This window comes from Trichosurus vulpecula, chromosome 1, assembly GCF_011100635.1.
Source record: "Trichosurus vulpecula isolate mTriVul1 chromosome 1, mTriVul1.pri, whole genome shotgun sequence".
In the NCBI taxonomy this organism is placed as follows: Eukaryota; Metazoa; Chordata; class Mammalia; order Diprotodontia; family Phalangeridae; genus Trichosurus; species Trichosurus vulpecula.
Genome location: NC_050573.1, coordinates 255,048,909 through 255,075,623, shown reverse-complemented (window position 1 = coordinate 255,075,623; position 26,715 = coordinate 255,048,909). Strand labels below are relative to the sequence as shown.

Sequence of the window (26,715 nt, the reverse complement as noted above, 5' to 3'; positions counted from 1 at the left end):
TTTGAGCTAAGGTCTTCCTGACTCCAGGCCCAGTGCCACGTGACTGATGTAACTATGTATTTGAAGGACTAAGAAAAGAGGGCACCAGAAGGGTTTAGAGATCTAGAGCTGAAAGTTACCTTAGACACCATCCAGTTCAGCCCCTTCATTTTATTTTTTAAAATTTTATTTATTTTATCCTGAATTTAAGAAATTAAACAAGCATTTCAAAATAGAATAGAAAAAAAGATGATTGTGCATGAAACTACAAATCCATTATATATACTTGCTATTCCTCTTAAATATGTAATAAAGTTATCATGTAACTTTTTTTCCTTTTTTCTTCCCTCAGCCCTTTGAGATGGCTACCATTAGACACAAATATGTATATATAGATAAAACCATTCTATACATCATTCTATTTATCAGTTCTTTCTTTGGATGCAGATAGCATCTTCCTTCACATGCCCTTTGAAGTTAATGTGGTTATTTATAATAGTCGAAATGATCCTTTATTTTATGTAGCAGGCAAATGAGACACAGCAAGTTTAGGGGAATTCCTAAAGACAAAGGTAGAATTTGAACTTCGTTTACTAAAGCATTTATGTAAATTTCTATGCTTGTAAGTGGGCTGCATAAATCACACTGTAGCCACTTGCAGCCGGATTTTGGACAGTCCTGACCTAAGAAGGTCAGATTTTCCAAGGAAAAAAGCTATGCAATTCTCACTATCTCTCTGTCTCTGTCTCTATGTCTCTCTGTCTCTCTCTGTCTCTGTCTCTCTCTCTCTCTGCCCCACCCATCTCTGTCTCTGTCTCTTTCTCTCTCTCCCCCCCCATCTCTGTCTCTGTCTCTCTCTTACATCCACAACACACACACACACACACACACACACACACACACACAAAACATATTTGCTGAAGACATCTCTCCTCAGGTTGGAAGCCCAGGATCTGAACTACAGATCAAAAATCCAGAGCTGGAAAGGACTTTTTGAGGCCATTGAGTTGAACCTCTTCATTTTACGAATGAGAAAACTGAGAGAACCCAGAGCCATATGATGGCAGAATTAATTTTCTTTTCACTTCAGCACAGTTCTGTCCCACTGAGATGTTGCAATTGTAGGAGGGTAAGGGAGAAGATCTTCATCATTTTAATTTGCTATAGTAACAAGTCAAATTCCCAAGCTGTTCTTTTTTGTTGTTCAGTCTTATCTGAGTCTTTATAACCCCATTTGGGATTTTCTTGGCAAAGATACTGGAGTGGTTTGCCATTTCCTTCTCCAGCTCATTTTACAGATGAGGAAACTGAGGCAAACATGGTTAAGTGACTTACCCAGAGTCACACAGCTAGTAAGTGTCTGAGGCTAGATTTGAACTCAGAAAGATGAGTCTTCCTGACTTCAGGCCTGGTGCACTGTCCACCATGCCACATAATTGCCCAAACTGCTTTCAGTGTGAATTTAAAATTAGACAAGTCTCATGCTGATAGAGCTTAGACATAAGACCCCACACTTCTTTTAGACAATTATTAGAGCACCAGCCTGGGTGCAGGAGAAAACTTTCTGGACCTAGGAACCAAGAACACCTGGGTTCCCATCAAGCCTCGGGAGCTTGCTACTTCTGTGACCCTGGGCATGTCACTTAAACTCTGTGAACTTCAGTTTTCTCATCTGTAAAACAAGGAGATTGGACTAGATGTCCTCTGGTGTCACTTGCAGCTCTAAATCTATATTCCTAGGGCATAACTAAGCTGTTGCTGTTCACCCTTTGTTTCTGAAGAGGACCAATGATATCACAATGTTCGAGTCAGGTTACGGTGTCTTCGGCTGTGGCTGATAAGTCCAATACAAATTCAGAAGGCTCTACCGCAGGATGGCCCCAAGCAGTCTATTAGAACATTTGGGATGGAGATGTCTCTGGATTTGAGCATCTCACATCTCCTTTGTGCTATTGTGATTCTGCTTTACTCGTAGAGTACGGTGCCTTCTTTGATGTGGGCAGATCATGCTGGATGGTTCTGTGCCAGCGTCTCCCATGTCTCATAATCAATAGCAAAGTTCTTCAGAGAGATCTTGAGAGTGTCCTTCTACCATGTCTTCTGACCACCATGTGAGCGCTTGCCTTGTGTGAGTTCTCTGTAAAATACTAAGCTGGTAAAGTTAAATTCTAAGAGGCCTGCTGAAGAAAACAAGAAAAGGTATGTAAAAGCCAACTCCTGGTAGTTACCTCTGCACTTGCCCAGATATGACTGATCAGTGTCAGGCCCACCAGGAACCTGTGAAACCCTCTGCCAGTCGCCATTATCTTCTGAGTTCTGAATCATGCCACAGATATTTTCCAGTTCAAAATCACACGAATCCATAAAGGTTATAAAAGAAGCTATAGAAAGCAAAAATCATCGAATGATTCTCTAGTCATTGAATAATTGAATTGGGGAAGAAGGAAGGCACTGAGGGGGAGAAGAAGGCCAGTAAGTCTTAGCTAGTGAGTGCCCTAAGGAGCTCTCATTAATGCCAGCCCACATAACCAAAATAGAGAGGAACCCAACATCTTGGTGCATCTGCCAAACTTGGAGATGTTATTAAGGGATGTGTTGAGTCAATGCCTACTTCTTTCTATCTTCCTCAAATTACTGAGCTGGCTGAGCAATAGCCCAGCTTCTTCCATCTCTCCTCCTTAGGAATTTGTACATTTCATTGTCATCAAAATACTGCTTAAAAACAATTTTCAATATATCAAATACACCTATTCCTGGTATGTTGCAGTCATTCAAAACTTGTCTAGTAGATAAATCCTGATGCCAAATTGACATTTGCAAAGGCAAATGTAAATTCATATCCCAGAAAAGACCAGATATGTTTCCTAATAAGGAAGGTCCATTTAGAAGAATACAATTTAGTCTATAGTATTTAAGAAAGTCCGTATGACTTTCAGTACAGTGACTAGAGGGATAGGTTTGTAATGAGGAGTATCTATAATTCAAGTCCGGCTTCTGATACATAAAACTTGTGTTAGTCAGTCAGTCAAACAACTAGCATTGATTGCTGTTAAGTACCTCCTATATACCAGGCACTGTGTTAAGCCCTGGGGACACAAGGAAAGGCAAACAAACTCCACAGGTTCCCTGAGCTCAAATCTAATGAGAATTATCCTAGGTGTATTATTCAGCCTCTCAGTGATGCTCTCCCATGACATTTTAAGTCTATAAATTACAGAATAGGCATCAAGCTATATTGGTAGCAAAATTTCTTACTAAGGGGGAGCCAATTAAATTTCATTACAATAAGAAAACCTGTAAGGTTTCTGGTGCAAATATTACCTATATTTTATAGGAGAGGAAACTGAGGGAAGTGACTTGCCCAAAGTGGCACATCTAGTAAGTGATAGAGCCATGACTTGCTTCTTGGTTTTCTGACACCAAGCTCACTGCCACGAACTGCCTCCCTAACTCTTATCTTGTTATCATATGCTTCTCCTTTTTCTAAATTTTCTTCTTCCATTTCTCTTTATGACTATTTTTTTAATTAATTGCAAAAAGTTTAGCAGGCTGAAATCCCCCCCTCTCCCAGGGGAGGAAAAAACATCCATGGTTCCCTGCATGCCAGGATATTTACAGCAGTTGTAGAGTCGACTCAATTTTTCAACATCATAATGGCTGAAATCTATTCGTTGTCCAATCACATCCATGAAGGCAGGGATTTTCGTTATAATTGTTGGTTCTGTCCCAAGTTGTAAGGCATTTTTGGAATAGTGCATCACAGATGTATAGTCATAGGGAACATTCAGGGAGTTTGAATCCTCCTCAGATTGCCAAAAGAAATTATTTAATTTGCCTAAAATAAAAATTATAAAATAAATAATATAAATGGCATAAAACAAAAATTTGAATAATATCAAATTTAAAAAGCTTAATGTTTATGAACCTTAGTTTATCTTACAGCAAATTGATGGCAGCTGTGAATAATAGTTTCTTACATGGTTGTGTTTCATGCATGTGTCTGGTTTCATCAGAATGAGGTACTCCCGGTGAGGAAACTCCTCTCACCAGTCCAGATCAGCAACTTTGTTCTAATTTATGGCCTTAGAAAATTACTAGGGAACACTGAGAGGCTCAATGACTTGCCATTTGTCATAAAGCTATTATGGGTCATAGACTGACCTTGAATTCCGGTCTTACTGACTTCCAGCACCACAATGTGCTATATTCTATGGCATGACCTTTCAAAAGTATATGATATGCACATACACTTCAAATGCAATACAGCATAAAATGTATTTTGCTTAACTGTAATTATTTTGTTACCAAAGTGTGGCTATGATTTGAGCTCCTCAAGAGAAGAGAAAATCCTTTGCCTTTCTTTACTTCCCCAGTGCTTGGTACAGTGCCTGGCATATAGTACATGCTTCCTCCAAGTTTTTTGACTGACCGATATGTTGTGGAGAGTAGTGGGGGTTGTAATGATGCAATAGAAAAAGGAAAAGAAAGAAAGGAACATTGATTAAACATTTTTAAAATACACAGAAGACAGTAGAAGGAAATTCAGAAAGAGAAAAAGAAAAGAAGGGCAGTGTTGATACTATCATGTTAAATAGGACGTAAAAAGAAAAACAAACTTAAACTTACATGATAGATTAATGGTTTCATAAGAATTCTCTTTTTATGTCCTTTGAACATGGAAATGTTTAAATATGTTGATGACTGTCAAGTTCATAATAAAACATTTATTTTAAGAATAAATAAAAATAAAGTATACAATATGAATATATTCGGAGACTAGAGAGTTGTCATCTATATTGTGCTTTATGATGATACAATACTTTTAATACACTGTCTCATTTGATCCTCAATGGCCCAGTGGCATACATAGTACAATACCTATGTCAGTTTCATGGATGAAGACACTAAAGCCGAGTGAAGTTAAACAATTTTGGGAGATCACAGAACTGGAGGGCAAGAAGGGACATCTGTGACCGTCTAGTTAAAATCACTGATCATCATTCAGACAGCAAGTATCAGAGCTGAAATTCAAACCGAAGTCTTGTAACTTACATGCCATTGCTCTTTCTATTTTATTTCTACCACTTCCAGGTCATGTCTGGTTCTGAAGTTTTGTAACTATTATTCCTAAATATTTCCTGCCATACATCGAAAATTGATAGAGTCTTGACCTTGGGTTCAGGAAGACCTGGGTTTAAGTCCCAACATTGACACAAGCTAATTATGTGATAATGGAAAAGTTGTTTAGCTCTTGATGCTCCTAGACAATTCTGTAAAACAATAAATTATAGACAAGTTGCTAATCTGCACTGGTAGATGGATCTCCCCACAATGATGAAATCATGGTTCCTGACTGAAAAATGAACTTATAACTTGATGAAAAGCCAAGGATTGTGGTGTCATAAGAATATGTTGGCTTTCATGACACTCTAAGTCTTAAATATCATCTTTTGATTCCAAAAAGAAAGTTGCATTTAGTCAGTATCATAAGTCAACGGGTGATATCAAAGTTACTGTAAACTCCAAGATACTCAATAATGAAGGTGAACCAGACCTAGAAGTGGTGACACAGTTAGCACATATACCATTGAAAGGAAGATCTGACTGAGAGGAACCAATAAGAGATGAAGGGAACTACTAAAAACTGGAAAAGAGAACATACTGGAAAGTTATATTGGAAAAGTTAAAATCATTGGCAGGTAAAAATTGGTATGAGGAGGTAATATGGGATATGTAACACAGAGAGGATGATGAATGGAAAGTGTGTCAGAAAGGAATTGCAGGGTTGGGATAATTTTACAGTGAAATAAAAGTTTCTGAAATATAAGCTAAACAGATATATTTGTTTCAATACTTCTAGGGATTTCATTGGCTTAGGTTCTCCCTCCACCACCTTAACTTACAACTCCATGATTATCCAAGTAGATATTCTTCATGAGTGGCTTTAGTTGGGAAAATGTACTTCCCAGCAGGCAACTCTCTACTAACACATAGCCATAGTGACTTACAGATCATTGTCAGGGTGCTACTCAAAATTGTCTAGCTTATGATAAAGACAACATGGCAGAGTAGAGGAAGAATTTTAGCAAAGTTCTCCCAAAGTGAAAGAATCTACTAATTACTTTCTGAAAGAATTCCCAAAATTAAAACTCCCAAGAATATCATAACCAAGTTCCATAGCTCCCAGGTCAAGGAGAAAATCTTGTAAGCAGGCAGAAAGAAACAATTCAAATATTAAGGAGTCATGGGATAATACAAGCTTTAGCAGATTCTACCTTAAAGGATTGGAGGACTGGGAATACGATATTCCAGAGTGCAAAGGAGCTAGGATTACACCTAAGAATCACCTGCTCAGCAATACTGAGTATAGTTCTTCATGGGGGGAAATGGAAGTTCAATGAAATAGAGGACTTTCAAGCATTCAGAATGAAGAGACCAGAGCAGAATTTTCAAATATCACATTCAAAAGAAGCATAAAAAAGGAAAAAGGAACAATAAGGGTAAACTGTTTACATTCCTACATTTGAAAATGATTCTTGTAACGCCTAAGAATTTCCTTATTCCTAGGGCATAGAGAGAGGGCATTGGTGGGAGTTGAATATGATGCAGTTATTATCTAAAAAATTAAATTAAGAGGTGAGAAAGAGGAATGCACTGGGAAAAGGGGAGAGGGAGAGGTAGAGTGGGACAAATTATCTGACACTAAAGAGGCATGAAAGAGCTTTGACGTGGAGGGGAAGATGAGGGAAATTGGGGAGGGGGTGATTCATGAACCTTACTCTCATTGAAATTGGTTCAAATAAATAATTATATACACACTCAGTTGAGTATAGAAATCTATCTTACAATATGAAAGTTGGAAGGGAAGGGGATAAGAGAAGCAGAGGGGTAAGGAATGGATAGAAGGGAGAGTGGGTTGGAGGAGGTAAAAGTCAGAAAGAAAACACTTTTGAGAATGGACACAGGGACGAGGTAAAAGGAGATAAAGCAAGTAGGATAAAAATAAGATGAAATGGGGGAAAATAAGATGGAGGAAAATACAATTAGTCATCATATTGTGAAAAAATTTTGAGTAAGTTTCTTTGATAAAAGACTCACTTTGCAACCATATAGAGGACTGAGTCAAATTTATAAAAATAAAATACATTCCCTAATTGATAAATGGTCTAAGGTTATGAACAGGCAGTTGTCAGAATGCTCTAAACCACTATTGATTAGAGAAAGGCAAATTAAACAACTCAGAGGTACCACTCCACCTCTATCAGATTGCTGAGATGGGAGAAAAGGAAAATGACAAATGTCAGAGAAGATGAGGGAAAATTGAGACACTAATGTGCTTTTGGTGGAGTTGTGAACTGATTCAACCATTCTGTAGACCAATTTAGAACTATGCTAAAAAATGCTATAAAACCATGTATATCCTTTGACCCAGCAACATCACTACTAGTTCTGTGTCCCAAAGAGATTAAAAAAGAAAAAGGAAAAAGATGTATATGTACAAAAATATTTATAGCAGCTCTTTTTGTGGTGTCAAAGAAATTGAAAGGATGCCCATCAGTTGGAAAATCACTGACTATGTTATGGTATATGATCATGATAGAATACTATGGTGCTATAAGAAATGATGAGCAGGATGGTTGCAGAAAGACCTAGAAAATCTTATATGAACTTATGCAAAGTGAAAAGAGCAGAACCAGAAGAACTCTGTATACAGTACCAGCAATATTGTACAATAAACAGCTGTGAAGGATTTGGGTATTCTCAGCAATACAATGATGCAAAGGTCTTATAAAAATGCTATCCATACCTAGAGAAAGAACTGATGGAGTCTAAGTGCAAATAAAAGAATACTTTTTAAACTTTATTTTTATTCTTTTTTGTCTATCTTCTCTCAAAACATGACTGATATAGAAATATGCTTTGAATGACTGCACATGTATAACCTATATCAAACTGCTTGCCTTCTCAATGAGAAAGTAAAGGAGGAAGAAAGAGAATTTGGAATTCAAAACTTTTTAAAAATGAATGTTAAAAATTGATTTTATAGGAAAATAAAAAATAAATAAGATCAGTAGACAAAAATTGGAGAAAATGAGAGGAATGAAAGAAAATTAAGAAATGAAAAATAACAGCTTTGTTGGAGGTGCAAAAATACCAAAGAAACTATCACCTTTAAAAACAGAATTGGACAAATGATAAAAGAAGTTTTAGAAAGTTACTAAAGGAAATAATTTCTTAAAAATTAGAACTAGTCCAGAGGAAGCTAATGACTCCATACAACATCAAGAAACATTATAACAAGTAAAAAGAAGAAAATGTGCAATGTATCATCAGAAAAACAACAGACTTGGATACTAGAATGAGGAGAGATAACTTAGGAATTTTCAATTACCTGAAACTCATGATTAAAAAGGAGACTAAGCATCATATTTCTAGGAAGCAAAGAGGGAAACTACCTGGATACCTAAGAACTATAAGGCAAAATTGAAATTTAAAATATCCACTAATTATCTTCTTTAAAAGATCTGAAAATGAAAATTCTCAAGAATATTATAACCAAATTCCAGAGCTTCCAGGTCAAGGAGAAAATACCAGAAGCAGCAGAAAGTATTCAAGTATCAATGAAGCACAATGAGGATCACACAAGATGTAGCAGCAGCCGCAATAAAGAACAGAAGTCCTGAAGTTCCAGAAGGCAAAGAACCTAGGATTGTAACCAAGAATAACCTCTCCAGTATAATTGTATGGGAGAAAATAATGACCTTTAGTGAAACAGAGGACTCTCACACTGTCTGGATTAAAAAAAAAAGACCAGAGCTGCATAGAAAATTTAGTATTCAAATACAAGACTCAAGAAAGGCATAAAAAGGTAATCATGAGTGAGCAATCATAAAGAAATCAATAAGGTTAAATTGTTCATATTCCCAAATAAAAACATGGCACATTTAACTCCCAAGAACTTTGTCATCATTAGGGCAGATAGAAAGCATCTACCCAGACAAAGGGCATAGATTTGAGTCTATGATGTTGTGATGCTATCAAAAGAAAATTGGAAGACTAAGAAAAATGGATATAATAGGAGAAGGGAGAAGTAAGAGAAAGAATGGAGGAATTTTTTCCACATGAAATAGGTATGAAAGAGAGAATTTTTACAATGGAAAAGAAAATGTGGGGTGAAGCTGGCAACACTTGAACCTCCTCATCAGAATTAGAAGAGAGGACAATATAAATAAACATTCGGGTGGGTATAGAAATCCATCTTACCCAAAAGGGAACTTGTAGTGGAAAAAGTTGGGAGAAAAAAAGTTACAAGAGATGATATGAGGATGAATGGATTAAGGGAGGCAGTGATCCAAAAGAAATCAGAGTTTTGAGGAGGGAGGGAGGAAGGGAGAGAGAGAGGGAGAGAGAGGGAGGGAGGGAGGGAGAAGATAAATAGGAGAAAATAATATAGAGGGAAATAAACAGTAATCATAACTGTGAACATGACATGAATGGGATAAATTGATCCATAAAATGAAAAGGATTAGAAACCAGAATTCAACATGTTCTTTGGTTTTTTTTTTTAACAAGAAAAACACTTGAAACAGAAACACACAGTTAAAAAAGGAGGTGGAGCAGAATCTATTATGCTTCAGCTGAAGTAAAGAGGGCAGGTGTGGCAATCATGATCTCAGAGAAGTTGAAAGCAAAAAATAGACCTAATTAAAAAAGATAATCAAGGAAGCTACATTTTGCTAAAATGTAACAATAAGCAAGAGGTAATATCAGTGCTATACACACACATATGTATGTACAGGTGTGTCTATATATACATGCATATATACATATACACACACATGCATACATATATGTGTTTGTATGTGTAATGGAAAAACATCCAAATACTTAAAGGAAAAATTAAATGAGTTACAGGATGCAACACACAGTAAAACTATACTAGTGGGGGACCACTTCTTTCCCTTCTAGAACTAGATAAATCTAAACATCGATAAGAAAGAAGTTAAGGAGAAGAATCAATTTTGAGGAGAGTTAAATATGCTAGACCTCTGAAGAAAATTGAGTGGAAATAGAAAAGAGTATTTTTTTCTGAGTTGTACATGCGCCTTCACAAAAATGAACTCTGTATTAGAGTATAAAAATCTCACAAACAAATGCAGAAAACAAATATTAAATGCAGCCTTTTCACACTGTAATACAATAAAAATTATATTTAATAAATAGTAATAGAAGCAAAGACTAAATATTAATACCATGATGAGCATGCGGTTTTCAGAAAAAACCTGGAAAGACTTATATGAACTGATCCTGAGTGAAGTGAACAGAAGCAAGAGAACGCTGTACACAGTAACAGCAATATTGTGCGATGATCAACTATGATAGACTTAACTCTTCACAGCAATACAATGAGCTAAGACAATTCCCAAAGACACATGATGAAAAATGCTACACACATCCAGAGAAAGAACTATGGAGTCTGAATGCGTATTGAAACATACTATTTTCACTTTTTTGTTTTCTTTTTCCTTTCTCGTGGTTTTCCCCTTTTGTTCTGATTCTTCTTTCACAACATGACTAATGTGGAAATATGTTCAACATGATTGCACATGTATAACCTATATCAGATTGCTGGCTATCTTGGGGAGGAGGAAGGGAGGCAAAGATAGAGAAAAATTTGAATCTCAAAAATTTTATTAAAAACGAAAGTTGAGAACTATCTTTACATGTAATTGAAAAAAATAAAATACTATTTACAAAAAAATTTAATTTGAAATTTAAAAATGTAATATGAAATGAATTGGTAAAGGATGAATTATAACAATAATAATAAATAACTTCATTAAAGATAATGACAATGAAGCAATTTAAAGCAGTACTTAGTGGGAAATTTATATCTCTAAACACTTACATCAGTAAAAAAGAAAAAAAGTAGATCAATAAATTGGACATATAACTAAAAAACTGCTTTAAAAACTTCCAATTTAAAATTCTTCATTGAACAAAGAAATAGATATTCTAAAAATCAAAGAAGAGATTAATAAAGTTGAAAGAAAACATCATTGAATTAATAAATAAAATAAGGCATTAGTTTTATTAAAATAGATAAACCATTGGTTAATTTGATTTTTTTAAAAGAAAGAAAACGAGATTACCAGTATCAAAAATGAAAAAAGACAAATGCCCCACAAATGCATATGAAAATAAAGCAATTATTATGAACAATTTTCCCCAACTACATGTCAATAAAACCAACAATCTAAGTAAAATTCATAAATGTATACAAAATGATAAATTTCCCAAATTTATATAAGAAGAAATAGAATATTTAAATAAACTTAGAAAAAGAAATTGAACAAACCATAAATGAGCTGCCTAGGAAAAAATTCACAGGACCAGATGAATTTATAAATTAATTCTACCAAACACTTAAAGAGCAATTGATTTAAAACTGTACACAGCATTTGTTTAAAGTAAAAGGCAAAGGAGTCCTAACAAATTCCTTCTTTGACAAAAATACTGTTTTGATACTTAAACCCAGGAGAGCAAAAACAGAGAAAGAAAATTATAGATCTATTTCTCTGATGAATCTTGATGTTAAAATTTTAAATAAAATATAAGCAAGCAGAATACAGCATAATATCACAAAGAAAAACTACAAACATAATTATATCAATGAAAAGTCATATGATTATATCAATGTGTGCAGAAAAGACTTTTGACAAAATACACCACTTATTTCTATTAAAAGCACTAGAAAGCATAGGAATCAATGGAGCTTTTCTCAAAATGATAAGTACCATCTGTCTAACAGCAAGGGCAAATATTGTCTGTTATAAGGATGAACTAGAAGGTTTGCCAATTATATCCAGGGAGAAGCAAGATGTTCATCACCATTATTATTATTATTCAATATTTTATTAGAAATGCTAAGTATAGCAAAAAAAAAAACAAAACTGAAATTGAAAGAATAAGGCTAGGCAATGAGGAAGCAAAACTGCCATACTTGCAGATGATTCCATGGAATACTTAGAGGATTTGCTTGATTATTGTGCAAATAACGACCAGCAATTCTGAGTGTCACTTAGAGTTCTGACCTTGGCCCTCTTCTCCTCTCTTTGTACTCTTTCAATTGGTGATCTCATCAGCTCCTATAAGTTCAGCAATTATCTCTAAGCAGATGATCCCCATATCTATTTATCCAGCTTCCTATTACCTAGGAAGTTAGAACTTTGAAGTTCTTCACAACCTGCCCTCTGCCCATCTTTATAATCTTCTTACTGTTCATTTTGGTCTACATACTTGACGTTTGAATGACAATGATCTTCTTGCTGTTTCTTGAACATGACCCTCCATCTCATTACTCTATGCCTTTTCACTGGCTATGCCCCATGCCTAGAATGTTTGCCCTCCTTACTTGCTTGATTTCCCTGGCTGCTTTCAAGACTCAGATCAAATACTGCCTTCTAAAACTGGCCTTTTTGAGATGCATTCTGGGAAGATGGTGGAGTAGGTCAGAAATATCCAGGCTATCCAGATCATCTCCAGAAACAGAAAATTGCCATAAAATGAATGTAGATCAGCAAAAATAAAGGGTGAAGCAGTTGTCCTCCTAAGATGTCTTGAGAGTATCTCAGAGAAGACTCTAGGGGCTGAGATTTGGTTTAAATGAAGTCTAAACACCTCCAGGTCAACTACAATGAATCAACAAGAGAAGCAGAATCCTCAGGAAATTTCATCTCAACTTTCATCTCATTCACTGCCTCAGAAAATTTCACCTCAGAATCTTTTACCTCACAGCCTCAGGAACTTTCAGCTTACAAACTTTCATCTAAAGAACAGCAAATGGATGAGTGAGGGAAGATTTAAGGACTTCCTGCTGTTTCCAGAAGTCAGGCCTAGAGGTGCTGACCCAATGTGAACCTGGGTTGTGACTGTGGACAAGGAGAAGTAAACGCAACCCTGATGAGTACAGTACTGTAGAAAGCAATGTTAGAAATATGCTTGACACTGAAATTCAGGCATCAAGGACAATTTATTATTAATGAGGAATCCAAAGGATTTGATAAATGTTCCTGGCCAGGAGCAGACTCTGCCCTTCTTTAGAAAGGGGGAGTATTGCTTACAAAAATGAGATCAGCTTTGTAGTGTTAGACCAATGCAGATTGATGCACCATCAACTCAGTACCTTCCCTCAGAGAGCGGATTGGTCTGCTCCACTCTTCCTGATACACCTCTTCATATGTTCTCTCCTTGATATGTGTAAGCATGTCCCCCTCCCCTCATCATACACCACATGTTCAAAAATGGCAGAAAACTCCTCCCTAAGGATGTGTAAGGTAATATTCAATTAGCCAATTAAGTATGTATGGTAGCCATTTGACCCAGTTCTCTCTAGCCATTTGACCCAGTTCTCTCTTCAACCCTGACCATTATCTGGCTGGTTTAGGCCAGTTTTCCTAATATCCAGAGTCTGTGGTTTTTGCAAAACCACAAACTTTATTCGGATTGGCTGGGGACCCTTATCCTGGTTAATTTTTACTCCTCCTTTGTTTAAGCTGACACTTCATTAATTATTCTGTGGAACTTAATTAATTATTCTGTGGAAACCTAACTTTCCCTCACTTTTACCAGTCTCTCACAGCAAGAACACTGTGGGGACAGCATGACTGGGGCTTAAGAAAGGAAGAAAGGTGTCCCTGAGGTTGTGGCCCTGGACAGAATTCAGAAAACAACAGTAAGAAGGACTTGAGGCCTAGCAATGTTACACACAACTTGGGATTAAAATTTGATAATAATAATAATAAACTGCTAAAAAAATAAAATAAAACGAATTAAAATAAAAGTGAGCAACCAAAGAAAAAAAGAACCTGACCATTGATAGCTACTTTTAGGTAAAAAAAGATCTGAGTTCATATAAAGAGGAAGATAGTGAGGTTAAAAAAAAAACACTGCTACCCCCAAAGGGTAAGGTCAAATGGTCACAAGCCCAAAAAAGAAATCTTGGAAGAACTTAAGAAAGCATTCAAAAATCAAATAAGAGAGAAAAATTAGAAAAAAAAATAAAAGCAATTCAAGGAAATTATGAAAAAAGTTTTAGAAAGTTAACCAATTAGAAAAAGAAATACAATATTTTAGGGAAGAAAATAACTCTTTGAAAACTAGAATTGGGCAAGTGGAATATAGAATGACTTTATAAGACACCAAGATATAATAAAACTAGAAAAAAAATAGAAGAGAATCTGAAACACCTCATGAGAAAAACAACTGATCTGAAGAAGAGATTAAGGAGAGACAATATAAGAATTATCAGTCTTCCTGAAAGTAACCTGGAGTTATGAAAAAATGTGGATACAATATCATAAGAAAATATTAAGGAAAATTGCCCTGAAGTTCTAGGAAAAAGAAGGTAAAACAGAAATAGAGAGAATCCACAGATCACCCCCTGAAAGAGATCCCAGGGGAAAAAAAACTCACAGGAATGTCATAAGCAAGTTTCAAAATTCCCAGGTTAAAGAAAAAATATTGCAAGGAACAAGGAAACAAGGAAACAATTCAAAATTTAAATACTGCAGAAAACAATCAGGATTTCGTAAGACCTAGCAGCTTCTACACTAAACATGGGAACATTAAATTTCAAAGAGCAAAGGAGCTTGGGTTGCATCCAAGAATAACTTATCTGGCAAATTTGAGTATAATCCTGAAAGAAACAAAAAAGGATATTTGATGAGCTAAAGACTTTCAGGTATTTGTAAAAAAAAAAAAAAAAAAAAACAGAACTCAGTGGAAAATTCAATATAAAATATCTGGAAGAAATATATGGAAATCATTAAAGACTAATTATAAGGCACTTGTTAAGGTCAAACTGTTTATTTATAATGTATGAAAATATTATTAATATTGGTAATTATTAGTTATCATTATTAGTAATAGTATCCTTAAAACTGTTTTCATTACTAAGGTAGTTTGAAAGAAAGATTGGGGCTAAGTTGCATATGATGATGTGATTCTAAAAAACAAAATTGTTTAGGTAAAGGTTAAAAGGAAATTACTGCATAAAAATGAGGCCTGAAAGGAAGAGCTAATACAGAGGAAGCAGATGAGGGTAGAGGGCTGGTAGTATTAGAACCTTACTCTCCTCTGGGTTGAAGAGGAAACAGCATATACATCAGAAGAGGTTTCTTCTGAACTTCTAAAGGGTGAGAAAACTGGAGCATATGGTGGAGGAGGAACTTTTAGAAGGGTGTATAGATTATGATTAGGAGGGTGGTATGAATAGATAAGGGACAAACCTTTAGAGGGGATGGTAAAATAAGGAATAAGAGGGTAAGGGGAGAAGATAAGATAACAGGGATAGGAAGAAAAGAGAGGCTGAGGAGGAAATAGTGAGTAAAAGTAAGATGAAGGGAAATTCACAAATAATAATTATAACTTTAAATGGAAATGGAAAAAATTCACCCATAAAACAAGTGGATAGCAGAATGGATTAAAAATCAGAATCTAGTGAAATGTTGTTTACAAGAAACAAGTTTTAAAACGAGAGACACACAGAGTTAAAACGGAGGGTTGGAGTAAAATTTACTATGCTTCAGCTGATGCAAAAAAAGGCAGGGGAAGCAATTATGATCTCAGACAAAATGATGGCAAAAGTAGACTTAATTAAAAGAGATAAACAGGGTAATTATGTTTTGATAAAAAGGTACCATAAATAATGAAAAAATATCAATATTGAACCTATATGCATCAAACACTGCAAGTATGTACATTTTTAAAAGAAAAGTTAAAGGAATTACAGGTGGAGGGAGATAGATAGTAATGACGGGGTAATGGGACCTGGACCTCTAAAAGGAAAAGACCTGTCTGGCATCTCTACCCAAGGCACCTGGCCCATCCCAGACTATTTACCACTCCCTAATCCCACTCAGATCCTTTCACTATCCCTTTTGTATATGAGTATCAGTCTCATCCTCATTAGTTAGCAGCTTCCCTAAGAACTTTGGCTTTACAATAAACTGTGCCACTTGACTAGAAAATGGTTTGAGTGGGTGAATTCATTCCAGGCAGATACTGCCCTGTACCCAGGTATTTCAGGGTTCTAAGCAACTGTGTTGGTAACCAAAAATGGGCTCCTTAGCACTTAGTCAACAAGTGCCCTTGACTAGTTTGGCTTTTTCCCCTGAACTGAATGCTGTTTGTATGTTGGGTTGGAGTAAGCTTGTTGGCCCCTTCACCTTGCTTCCCTTGCTTAAGCTGATCGAAAGAACCTGTGCTTTCCCAGTCAACCCCTTCACCTTGCTTAAGCAGATTGAAAGAACCTGTGCTTTCCCTGGCGTACCTTACACCCCCGCAGAAGCCGGATGGTTAAAAACAGCTTCCAGCCACGGCCACGGCCACAGCCACAGCCACAGCCGAAGCAGGAGCTGCCAGTAGCAGAGTTGACCTACGGGAGGAAGCTGAACAAGGACTTGAGGCCAGTGGGTAATCTTTTTACCATAGAGGGGGAAGCATGATTTTGCTTTACACCATCATGCTTCTCTGTAGCCTCCTGGTTACTCTTGTGAGGCGTACTTATTGGGCCTGGAAGCTTTTGATCAATATATCAAAATGGGGATGCTGGTTCATGGGTTGGTTACTGTGGAGCCTAAATATATGCTTTGATTCTTCTGCCTCCCACTTTGAGAGTTTCTTATATCCAGCGGTTCCGAACCTTTCAGACATATATATGATCCTCTTTGAAATTATAAACTCTGCCCTCCTAATACAGCAACCTCAAAATGCTTCAGTAGTACTACAATAGTGGGGGACTTTAATCTTTTGCTCTCAGAATTAGATAAATCTAAAAAAAAATAAGAAAGAAGTTAAGGAAACAAATCAATTTTTTGATAAACTAGATATGACAGATATCTGGAGAGAAATGAATGGAAATAGAAAGGAATACACCTTTTTCTCAACAATTCATGATATCATTACAAGGACTGACCATATAATAGTACAAAAAAATGTTATAGTTAAATGCAGAAATATTAAAAGTATCCCTGTCAGACCATAATTCAATAAAAATGGCATTTAAAAAGGGACAAAGGAAACATATATTAAAAATTGATTGGTGATTACACAACCTAATTTTGAAGAATAAGTGAGCTAAAGAATAGGTCATAAGCAATGAATAATTTCATAAAAGAGAATGACAACATTGAGACAACCTATCAAAATCTATGTGATACATAAAAAGCATTGAATAGAGGAACATTTATAACTCTAAATATTTACATTAATAAAATAGAGAAAGAACAGACTACTGAATTGGGCATGCAATTTAAAAAACTAGAAAAAGAACAAATTAAAAATTCCCAATTAGACACTAAATTGGAAATCCTAAAAATTAAAGGTCAGACTAATAAAATTATATAAAAAGATGCAGAAAAAGCTTTGATAAAGTTCAACCCTCATTTCTATTAAAAATACTTGAAAATATTAGTAGAAATGGATTTTTCCTTAAATTGATTTTTTTAAAAGCATTTATCTAAAATCATAAGCAAGTATTTTTTGTAATAGGGATAAATGAGGTCTTCCCGGTAAGATCAGGCATGAAACAAGGATGCCCACTGTCACCAATATTATTCAGTATTGTATTGGAAATCATAACAAGAGCAATAAGAGAAGAAACAGAAATGGAAGGAATCAGAATGTGGAATGATGTGGTAAAAAGCTATTTCTTTTTTGCAGATTATATAATGATCTTCTTGGAAAATCCCAAAGAATCAGGTAAAAAGTTATTTGAAATGATTAATAATTTTAGAAAAGTAGCAAGATTCAAAGTAAGTCTGCAGAAGTCATCAGCATTCCTATAGGGCACAAACGAAACTCTGCAATAAGATATAGTTAAAAAAAATACCCCATTTAAATAACTCTAAGCAATATAAACTACCCAGAAGCACACCTGACAAAACAAAACCAGGGGAAAAAAACCCTTTTTTATACAAATAAAATCAGATTGAAATAATTGTAGGGATGTTAACTGTGTATGCATACATAGAGCCAATGTAATAAAAATGTCGATTTTACCCAAACTATTTTATGTACCATCCCAAATAATTTTCTTCAATTAGTTTGCTGAATTAGAAAAAATAGTAACAAAATTCATTTGGAAAAAAAGTCAAGAATATTGAGGAAAATTTTTTTACAGTGTAAAGGAAGGAGGTTTAGCAGTAACAGATCTTAAATCATATTATAAGATAGTAATTATCAAAACTATCTGGTAGTGGCTAAGAAATAGAAAGGTAGGTCAATTGAATTGATTAGAGATATAACTTATAGCAACAAATAAACCTAACAACCTTGTATTTGACAAGTGTAAAGACTTAATATTTTGGGATAAGAATTCATTTTTTGGTAAAAATTATTGAGAAAACAGGAAAGCAGCATGGCAGAGACTGGATATGGACCAGTATCACACCATTTATGAAGATAAGTTCAAATGGGATACTTGACCTAGATAGAAAAAGAAAATTAACAAGAAAATTAGAAGAACATCAAACATTACTTACCAGACTTATGGATAGGTGAATAGTTTTTGAATAAACAAGAGATAGAGAGCAAAGTTAGATGTAAACTGAATAATCTGAATTACATTAAATTTAAAAGGTTTTGTACAAATGAAACAAATACAGCCAAGATCAAAAGGAAAGCAGAAAAATGGGGAGGGGGAGGAATTTATAGACAGTTTATCAGATAAAGGTCTCATATCTCAAATATACAAAGAATTTTGTCAAATCTCTAAGAATATGAGTCATTACCCTATTGGTCCCCTAAATGGTCAAAGGATATGAAGGGGCAGTTTTCCAATAAAGAAATCAAACAATTTATAGTCATATAAAAACAGTCTAAATCACTATTGATTAGAGAAATACAGATTAAAACAAACTTGACATATCATTTTATACCTATTAGATTGGCTAAAATGATAAAAGGGAAAAGTGACAAATGTTGGAGAGGATATGGGGATACTGGGACACTAATTCATTATTAGTGGAATTGTTAAATGGTCCAACTATTTTGGAGAGCAATCTGGAATTACACCCAAAGAGTTATTAAACTGTCCATACCAGTTGACCCAGCAAGACCACTACTTGGTCTATTTCCAAAGATGATTAGGGAAAAAGGAAAGGAACCTATATGTTCTAAAATGTTTGTTACAGCTCTCAGTGTGGGAGCAAAGAACTGGAAATTGCAGTGATGTCTGTCAGTTGGAGAATAACTGAACAAGTTGTGGCATATGAAAGTGACAGAATACTACTGTGATTTAAGAAATGATGAGTTCAATGATTTTTAGAAAAATATGGAAAGATTTGCACAAAATAATGAATTACAAACTGAGCAGAACCAAGAGAGCATTGTATATACTAACAGCAATATTGTTTTAAGAACAACTGAGCAAATAAATTATTTTGTTTAGCATAAATGACCAAATTAACTATAAAGTAAATATGAAGAAAGATGCTATCTGTACTCAGAGAAGCAACTGATAAATAGAAGTATGCATGGAATAATTTTACTTATATGTACTTATATGCGTGGTGGTGCCTAATGGTAGCTATCTCTAGGGCAAACAAAAGTCAATGACTCCATGACGCAATGAGAAATAACAGAGCAAAATGAAAAGATTTTTAAGAAAAGGAAATAATTTAAAATTTTTTATGTGAAAAAACCCCAACCATGGAAAAAACTCAAGGACAGATAATTTAGAAATCATTGCATTTCCCTAGGGAGAGGGAAAGAAAAAAATTTACATGATAATTTTTGTATTTTTGAAAGAAAAAGCAAGTTGTGCATCTTTAAGAGTACTGCCTATTTACACGGTATATACTTTCTATGTCAATAGTTTTTTTTTTAATTTTGTCTCTTCCATTAGAACGTGAACTCTTTGAGGAAAGGTACCAACATATTTTTGTGTTTCTTTATATTTCTAGTGTTTGGTACGTAAGCACTAAATGAAAGGTAATGACTGAATTAAAACACACTTTATTGCCTCTAGTTCAAGACTTTCTTATACAAAAAGGAAAGCAATCAAAGAAACCATACTTGGCTCAATTCTGTCCTCCATTATTATAATATAGTCATCTCAATCTGAACGGGAATGCTCATGCCAGAATCCTAGGGCATGGAGGAGCTCATGTTGAACTGAAGCTATTATGGCACAGGAAGATCCTATGAAAATTATATTTTTTCCATAATGGTTTTTTCCGACTGAAGAAGAGCACCTAAAAACAAAACATAAAGTGGTAAAATGACTGACATTGTGGCATTATATCATGACCAACATTAAATTCAAACCCTTTGTCAATTCTGGTGATTACACTAAGAGGCATGATTATTTGGCATGGTGAAGGACCAATAATTAGCCCTCAAATATGAGTTGATACATGGATTATGAATATGACCAGAAATAAGCCAGAGATAACGATAGCCTATAAGACTCCTGAAGTGAGAATGACCATAGTACTCCAATGAAAAATCCCACCCAAAAGTAGTTTGAAAACTATAGTGTAGACATTGGAAGTAAATAGCAGTCATAAATGTGGACTAGCATTTAGACTAGGTCAGGCCAAGTGCCATCTTCCAAAGTTCCTAGCACTTTGTCCTAAGATGCTAAGGACAGACATGAAGATCCAATGCTCTGAACCTCAAAGATAAAGGCAGACCTAAAACCTACTCTCTTCAGTGTATATATTAGTGTAGACTAATAGTAATGGAGGTGGAAGTCAGCACAGGAACCCAAGTGACCCAGATTGAGATCAAGCAGGGTGGACCATTCCAACTAAAAATGGAGCAGGAGGTTGAGCATGGTTCTGGCATAAAGCCACAATTCAAGAACTAAGGCTAGTTAGTGAGTCAAACAGAGGGGAAGTTCATCAATTGGGGAAAGACAGAATAAGTTGTTGTTTATGTTTGTGATGGAATACTATTGTGTTACAAGAATTGATGAGCAGGACACTCTCAGAAAAAACCTGGAATTACATGAACTGATGCAAAGTGAAATGAGCAGAACCAAGAGAACCTTGTATACAGTAACAGCAATATTGTGTGATGAAGAACTGTGACTGATTTAGCAATTCTCAGCAATACAATGATTCAAGCCAATTCTGCAGGATTTGTGATGAAAATGCTATCCATCTCTAGAGAAAAAAAGTGATAAAGTCTGAATGCAGATCAAAGGATATTTTTCTTCATTTTTCTTGTGGTTTGTGTTTTCTTTAATAACATGACTAACATAGAAATATGTTTTATGTGAATGCATGGGTTTAACCCTACATAAAATTGCTTGCCTTCTCAATGTAGGGGTGAGGGGAAAGGAGAGAAAGAATTTGGAACTTGAAAATTTTTTAAAACAAATATTAAAAAATGTTTTTACATGTAATTGGGGGAAAATAAAATATTAAATTAAAAAAGAAGCAGTTAAACAGAAGAAGACTATAAAAGTATTATAGATCCAGAGGTATTCCCACACTGCATGGAGAGGGAGAGAGTAGCTTCATAACTATGAGCAGGGATTCAAGGGAAAATGCACTTTCCACAATTACCACATAAATACCTAGAATAACTGAAGCATGAAATGATAAATAAGATGAAAGTTCTAGAGGAAAGAACTAGAAGAATAATTAATAGCTTAAAAGAGAATATATATAACATACACATGTGCATATATACATAATATATAACATATATTCTCTTGGTAAATTGGTACCTATTGGTAAATAGAGTACCTATTACCCTATATACATAAAAGACTCCCTGAGAATGAGAATAAAAAAGAAATAATTTAAAATTTCTTATGTAAAAAAGAACTAACCATGAAAAAAACTCAAGGATAGGTAATTTAGAAATCACTGCACTTCCAGAAAACCATGATCAATAAAAGAAATCCTGGACAAAGGTATTTCAAGAAATCATAAATGAAAACTGCCTAGATTACCTACTAACTGAAAAATGATAGACTCAAGGTGGAGGGGAGACAAATGATTAAAACTATAGTCTAATGAGCTGAAAATAAAGGTCACCTATGGATACCATTCTAGAATGAATTATTAAATATGTGGTCTGAGAGAACTTAGGGAAACTGTGAGGAATATGGGCCAATATGGGCTTATTACAAACAAGTAATTCTAGAGTAACCTCCTTTCTTTTTTGACCGGACTACTCTCTATTTTCCACATTCCTCTGATTTTTTTGTACTCCAAAGCCCAGTATGCTCCTGTGCAATGTGCCCCCTGGTGGCCCACACCAAAAACTTCTTTCCAGCTTCTTTTCATGTGTTCTCTCGTTAGATAGTAAGCAATTTCAGGGCAGGAACTATCTTTCTTTTTCCTACTATATCCTCAGAACTTAGTACAACAGCAGGCACATAGTAGGTGCTCAATAAATGCTTATTATTTTAAATGTCTACTGGCTGGTAGATCAGGGAAATGCCATAGGCTTAGTATCCTGATTTTCAGCAAATCATTTGACAAAGCCTCTCAAAGTACGCTTGTGGGATAAGAATAAGGACTAGACTGGAGATTTTATCTATTGTGAGAACTCTCAAAGGAAACTCTACCAATATAAGCAGAAACAGAGCCCATTAAATGATGCATAAGTATGCCTGGTCACAAATTAACTTATAAAACCACACATTAACATTATCTATGTTTTATTATATTTTGATTTACTTCATTATATATTACCCTATTACATTTTAATTTTGTTCAGGCTGAATTAGAGAGGGCCCAAAGACATGGTCTTTGACTCCTCTGGCCTAGAGCATTCAGAAACTAAGCAACTTGCCTAGGGTCACACAGAAAGATGAAGGAATTGAACCCAGGTCTTCCTGACCTCAAGGTCAGTTCTGTGGCCACCATACCCACTGACTCTTGTGCACAAAATATGGAAAGATTAAATTCAATCAAACCAGCAATTATTGAGTCGAACTGAAGAATGTGGACTGATTAAATTATATGGCTTTAGAATGGGTGGCATGATAAGACCTAAGAATGTTGATTAATGGAATAATGTCAAGTGTCATGAAAGGATGGGTTCTGTCTTCATCATCTTTGTATCACCGCCACATCTAGTATAGGGCTTTGCATATACTAGGTACTTATTGAATGTGTAACATAAGGTGAAAATAAACATCAGTACACAGCCAAAAATATATTTTGAAGACAGAAGAAGGACGATTCCACTTCTTTCCTTGTAATCAGTTCGGGTGTTTGGGGCTATAGATGTTAGAGATAAGAATATAATGATCCTCAGATCTTGCTTTTATTTCCTTTATTTTTTTTGAAGAAGAATTGGGCTACCACCTCCTTCCCTCTCTCCCTGGGCAACTTTTCAGGCATTTGCACATAAAGATCAGGGCCTGGAGTTTGTTGTTTTGACTTATAACATGCTAGAGGCCCTCTGTTTTCAGGAAATTTTTAGAATGTCAGCTCTTTCTCTTACCCAGATGAGTTGGAAAATGAAATATAGTGGTCTTCACCTTCCAATGGCTTAAAGTCAATGCAGGTTTTTAAACGGTACCGTTCAAATGCTCTCAGAATAACTCCTTTAGCATTAATATCTGACGAAAAAGAACAGACAAAAACAGTGCCCATTAACCAGCAGTAGGATCCTGGATTTAGAGCTGACTTTACTCACTTTGCTAAAACCTTGTCTCTCAAAGGCCACCAATGGCCCAATGCAGAGGTACTTTGTCAGGTCTCATCTATCTTTCACTTTCTAAAGTTTTTAACACTATCAGTGGCTCACGCCTTCTTCAGACTTTCTCTTCCCTTGGCTTCATAGATACCATGTCCTCTTAGCTCTGTTCCTACCTCTAACCTCTCTATCTCTGTCTTCTTTACTTGTTCCTTACCCTTGTTCTTATCCTTTCACACGGATATTCCTCAAAGGTCTATCTCTTTCTCTCCTTTGGCAGACTCATCAATTTCAGAGCTTCAATTTCTGCTTCTGTTCATGAGTCTTGAACATCCTCATTATCATTGAAACTAGCATTTATATTGTGTTTTCTATGTGTCAGTCTCTGTGCTAAGCATTTTCACTATCTCATCTGATCCCTAATTGCAACTGAGGAAAAAAGAAAAAGAAAAGAGAGAAGGGTTAATTGACTTGCCCAAGATCCTACAGCTCATGTCTGAAGACAGATTTGGGCTGAGGTCTTCCTTACTCCAGGCCAACCTCTCTATCCACTGGGTCACCTAATGGTTCTAAACTTCTATCTTTAGCCCAAATCCCTCTTCTTAGCTATAGACTCATTATCTCTGTCCATAGGACTTCTCTACATGAATATTTCACCTGTACCTCAGACTCAACTTGTACAAAAATGAGCTTGTCATCTTCCCTCTGAACCTGTTCCACCTTCTTACTTCGGTCTTTCTGTCAGGGGCACTATCATTCACCATTCACTCTTTCTTCCATTTTGTAACCTAAAGGTTATCCTTGACTCTTACTACTCCTCCACCTCTCAACCCTAACCATTCTGAAAGGCAACAGTCAATAGTGTCCAGAGAGCAGGCCTCAGAGTCCTTCACTCCCACCTCTGAGAGACCCTGAGGAAATCACATAGCCCCTTAATGACCTAATCAACTCTCTAAAACATAAATTACAGGGGCGGAGCCAAGATGGCAGCTGGAAAGCAGGGACTTGCATGAGTTCCCCACCAGGTCCCTCCAAAAACCTATAAAAAATGGCTCTGAACAAATTCTAGAACTGCAGAACCCGCAAAATAGCAGAGGGAAGCAGGGCTCCATCCCAGGACAGCCCGGATGGTCGCTGGATGAGGTCTATCACACACGGAGTGGAGGGGAGCGGAGCTCAGCGTGTGCCACTTGGACCAACCAGACCAGGAGCTGGGCAGAGCAGGCCCTAGCACCCTGAATCAGTGAGCTGTGGCAGTTACCAGACTTCTCAACCCACAAACACCAAAGATGACAGAGAAGGTTAGTGGGAAAAGCTGCAGGGCACAGAGTGAAAAGAGTTCCCTGTTTGGCCACCATCCCAGGGCAGCAGGGGTGGTGCAGCTAAAGAACTACAGCTGCAGTTGCTTCTGGTGGGAGGAATTAAGTGGCGGATCAGAGCAGGAGTGCAGAGCCTGCTTAAGATTTGCATCAGGTCCGAGTTGGCGGTTCTTGGGGAAGGAGGAGTGCTGGTGTGGCAGAGCTGGCTGTATAGAAAGAGCTCTGAAATCAATGGTGCATCCCCCCAAGCTTGGAACAAAGTACTCTTTACTCTAAAAGCAGTCATACTCTGCTGAAAAACTCAAGGGACAAGTAAGTTGGCTGGGAACATAGCCAGGCAGAGAAAACGCACTCAGATTCAGTCTCAGACTTTGGAATCTTTCTTTGGTGACAAAGAAGACTAAAACATACAGCCTAAAGAAGTCAACAAAGTCAAAGGGCCTACACCAAAAGCCTCCAAGAAAAACATGAACTGGTCCCAGGCCATGGAAGAGCTCAAAAAGGATTTGGAAAAGCAAGTTAGAGAAGTAGAGGAAAAATTGGGAAGAGAAATGAGAAGGATGCGAGAAAACCATGAAAAACAAGTCAATGACTTGCTAAAGGGGACCCAAAAAAATACGGAAAAAAAATTGAAGGAAACAACACCTTAAAAAATAGACTAACTCAAATGGCAAAAGAGCTCCAAAAAGCCAATGAGGAGAAGAATGCCTTGAAAGGCAGAATTAGCCAAATGGAAAAGGAGGTCCAAAAGACCACTGAAGAAAATACTACCTTAAAAAATGAGATTGGAGCAAGTGGAAGCTAGTGACTTTATGAGAAATCAAGATATTATAAAACAGAACCAAAGGAATGAAAAAAAATGGAAGACAATGTGAAATATCTCATAGAAAAAACCACTGACCTGGAAAATAAATCCAGGAGAGATAATTTAAAAATTATTGGACTACCTGAAAGCCAAGATCAAAAAAAGAGCCTAGATATCATCTTTCAAGAAATTATCAAGGAGAACTGCCCTGATATTCTAAAGCCACAGGGCAAAATAGAAATTGAAAGAATCCACAGATCACCTCCTCAAAAATATCCCAAAAAGAAAACTCCCAGGAATATTGTCACCAAATTCCAGAGCTCCCAGATCAAGGAGAAAATACTGCAAGCAGCCAGAAAGAAACAATTTGAGTACTGCGGAAAAACAATCAGGATAACACAGGATCTAGCGGCTTCCACATTAAGGGATCACAGGGCTTGGAATATGATATTCAGGAGCTCTATGGAGCTAGGATTAAAACCAAGAATCACCTACCCAGCAAAACTGAGTATCATGCTCCAAGGCAAAATATGGATTTTCAACAAAATAGAGGACTTTCAAGCTTTCTCAGTGAAAAGACCAGAGCTGAATAAAAAATTTGACTTTCAAACACAAGAATCAAGAGAAGCATGAAAAGGTAAACAAAAAAGAGAAATCATAAGGGACTTACTGAAGTTGAACTGTTTTGTTTACATTCCTACATGGAAAGATGATGTGTATGATTCATGAGACCTCAGTATCATAGTAGCTGAAAGGAATATACATATATATGTATATATATACATATGTGTGTCTAGGTATGTTTATATGTAGGTGTATATATATATATACATATATATATATATATATATATATAAATATATAGACAGAGGGCACAGAGTGAGTCGAATATGAAGGGATGATATCTAAAAAAATACAATCAAATTAAGGGATAAGAGAAGA

The 26,715-nt window shown here is 35.9% G+C and overlaps 1 protein-coding gene across 1 annotated transcript in view; it reads right to left on the bottom strand.

Moving 5' to 3' along the window:
• LOC118836613 (meprin A subunit beta-like) overlaps window positions 1–26,715 on the bottom strand; it is a 129,644-nt gene that overhangs the window by 84,874 nt on the left and 18,055 nt on the right. Inside the window, 4 exon segments of the mRNA XM_036743857.1 lie at window positions 2,208–2,360; window positions 3,596–3,814; window positions 20,059–20,237; window positions 23,455–23,572. Coding sequence (XP_036599752.1) covers window positions 2,208–2,360; window positions 3,596–3,814; window positions 20,059–20,237; window positions 23,455–23,572 — 669 coding nt within the window.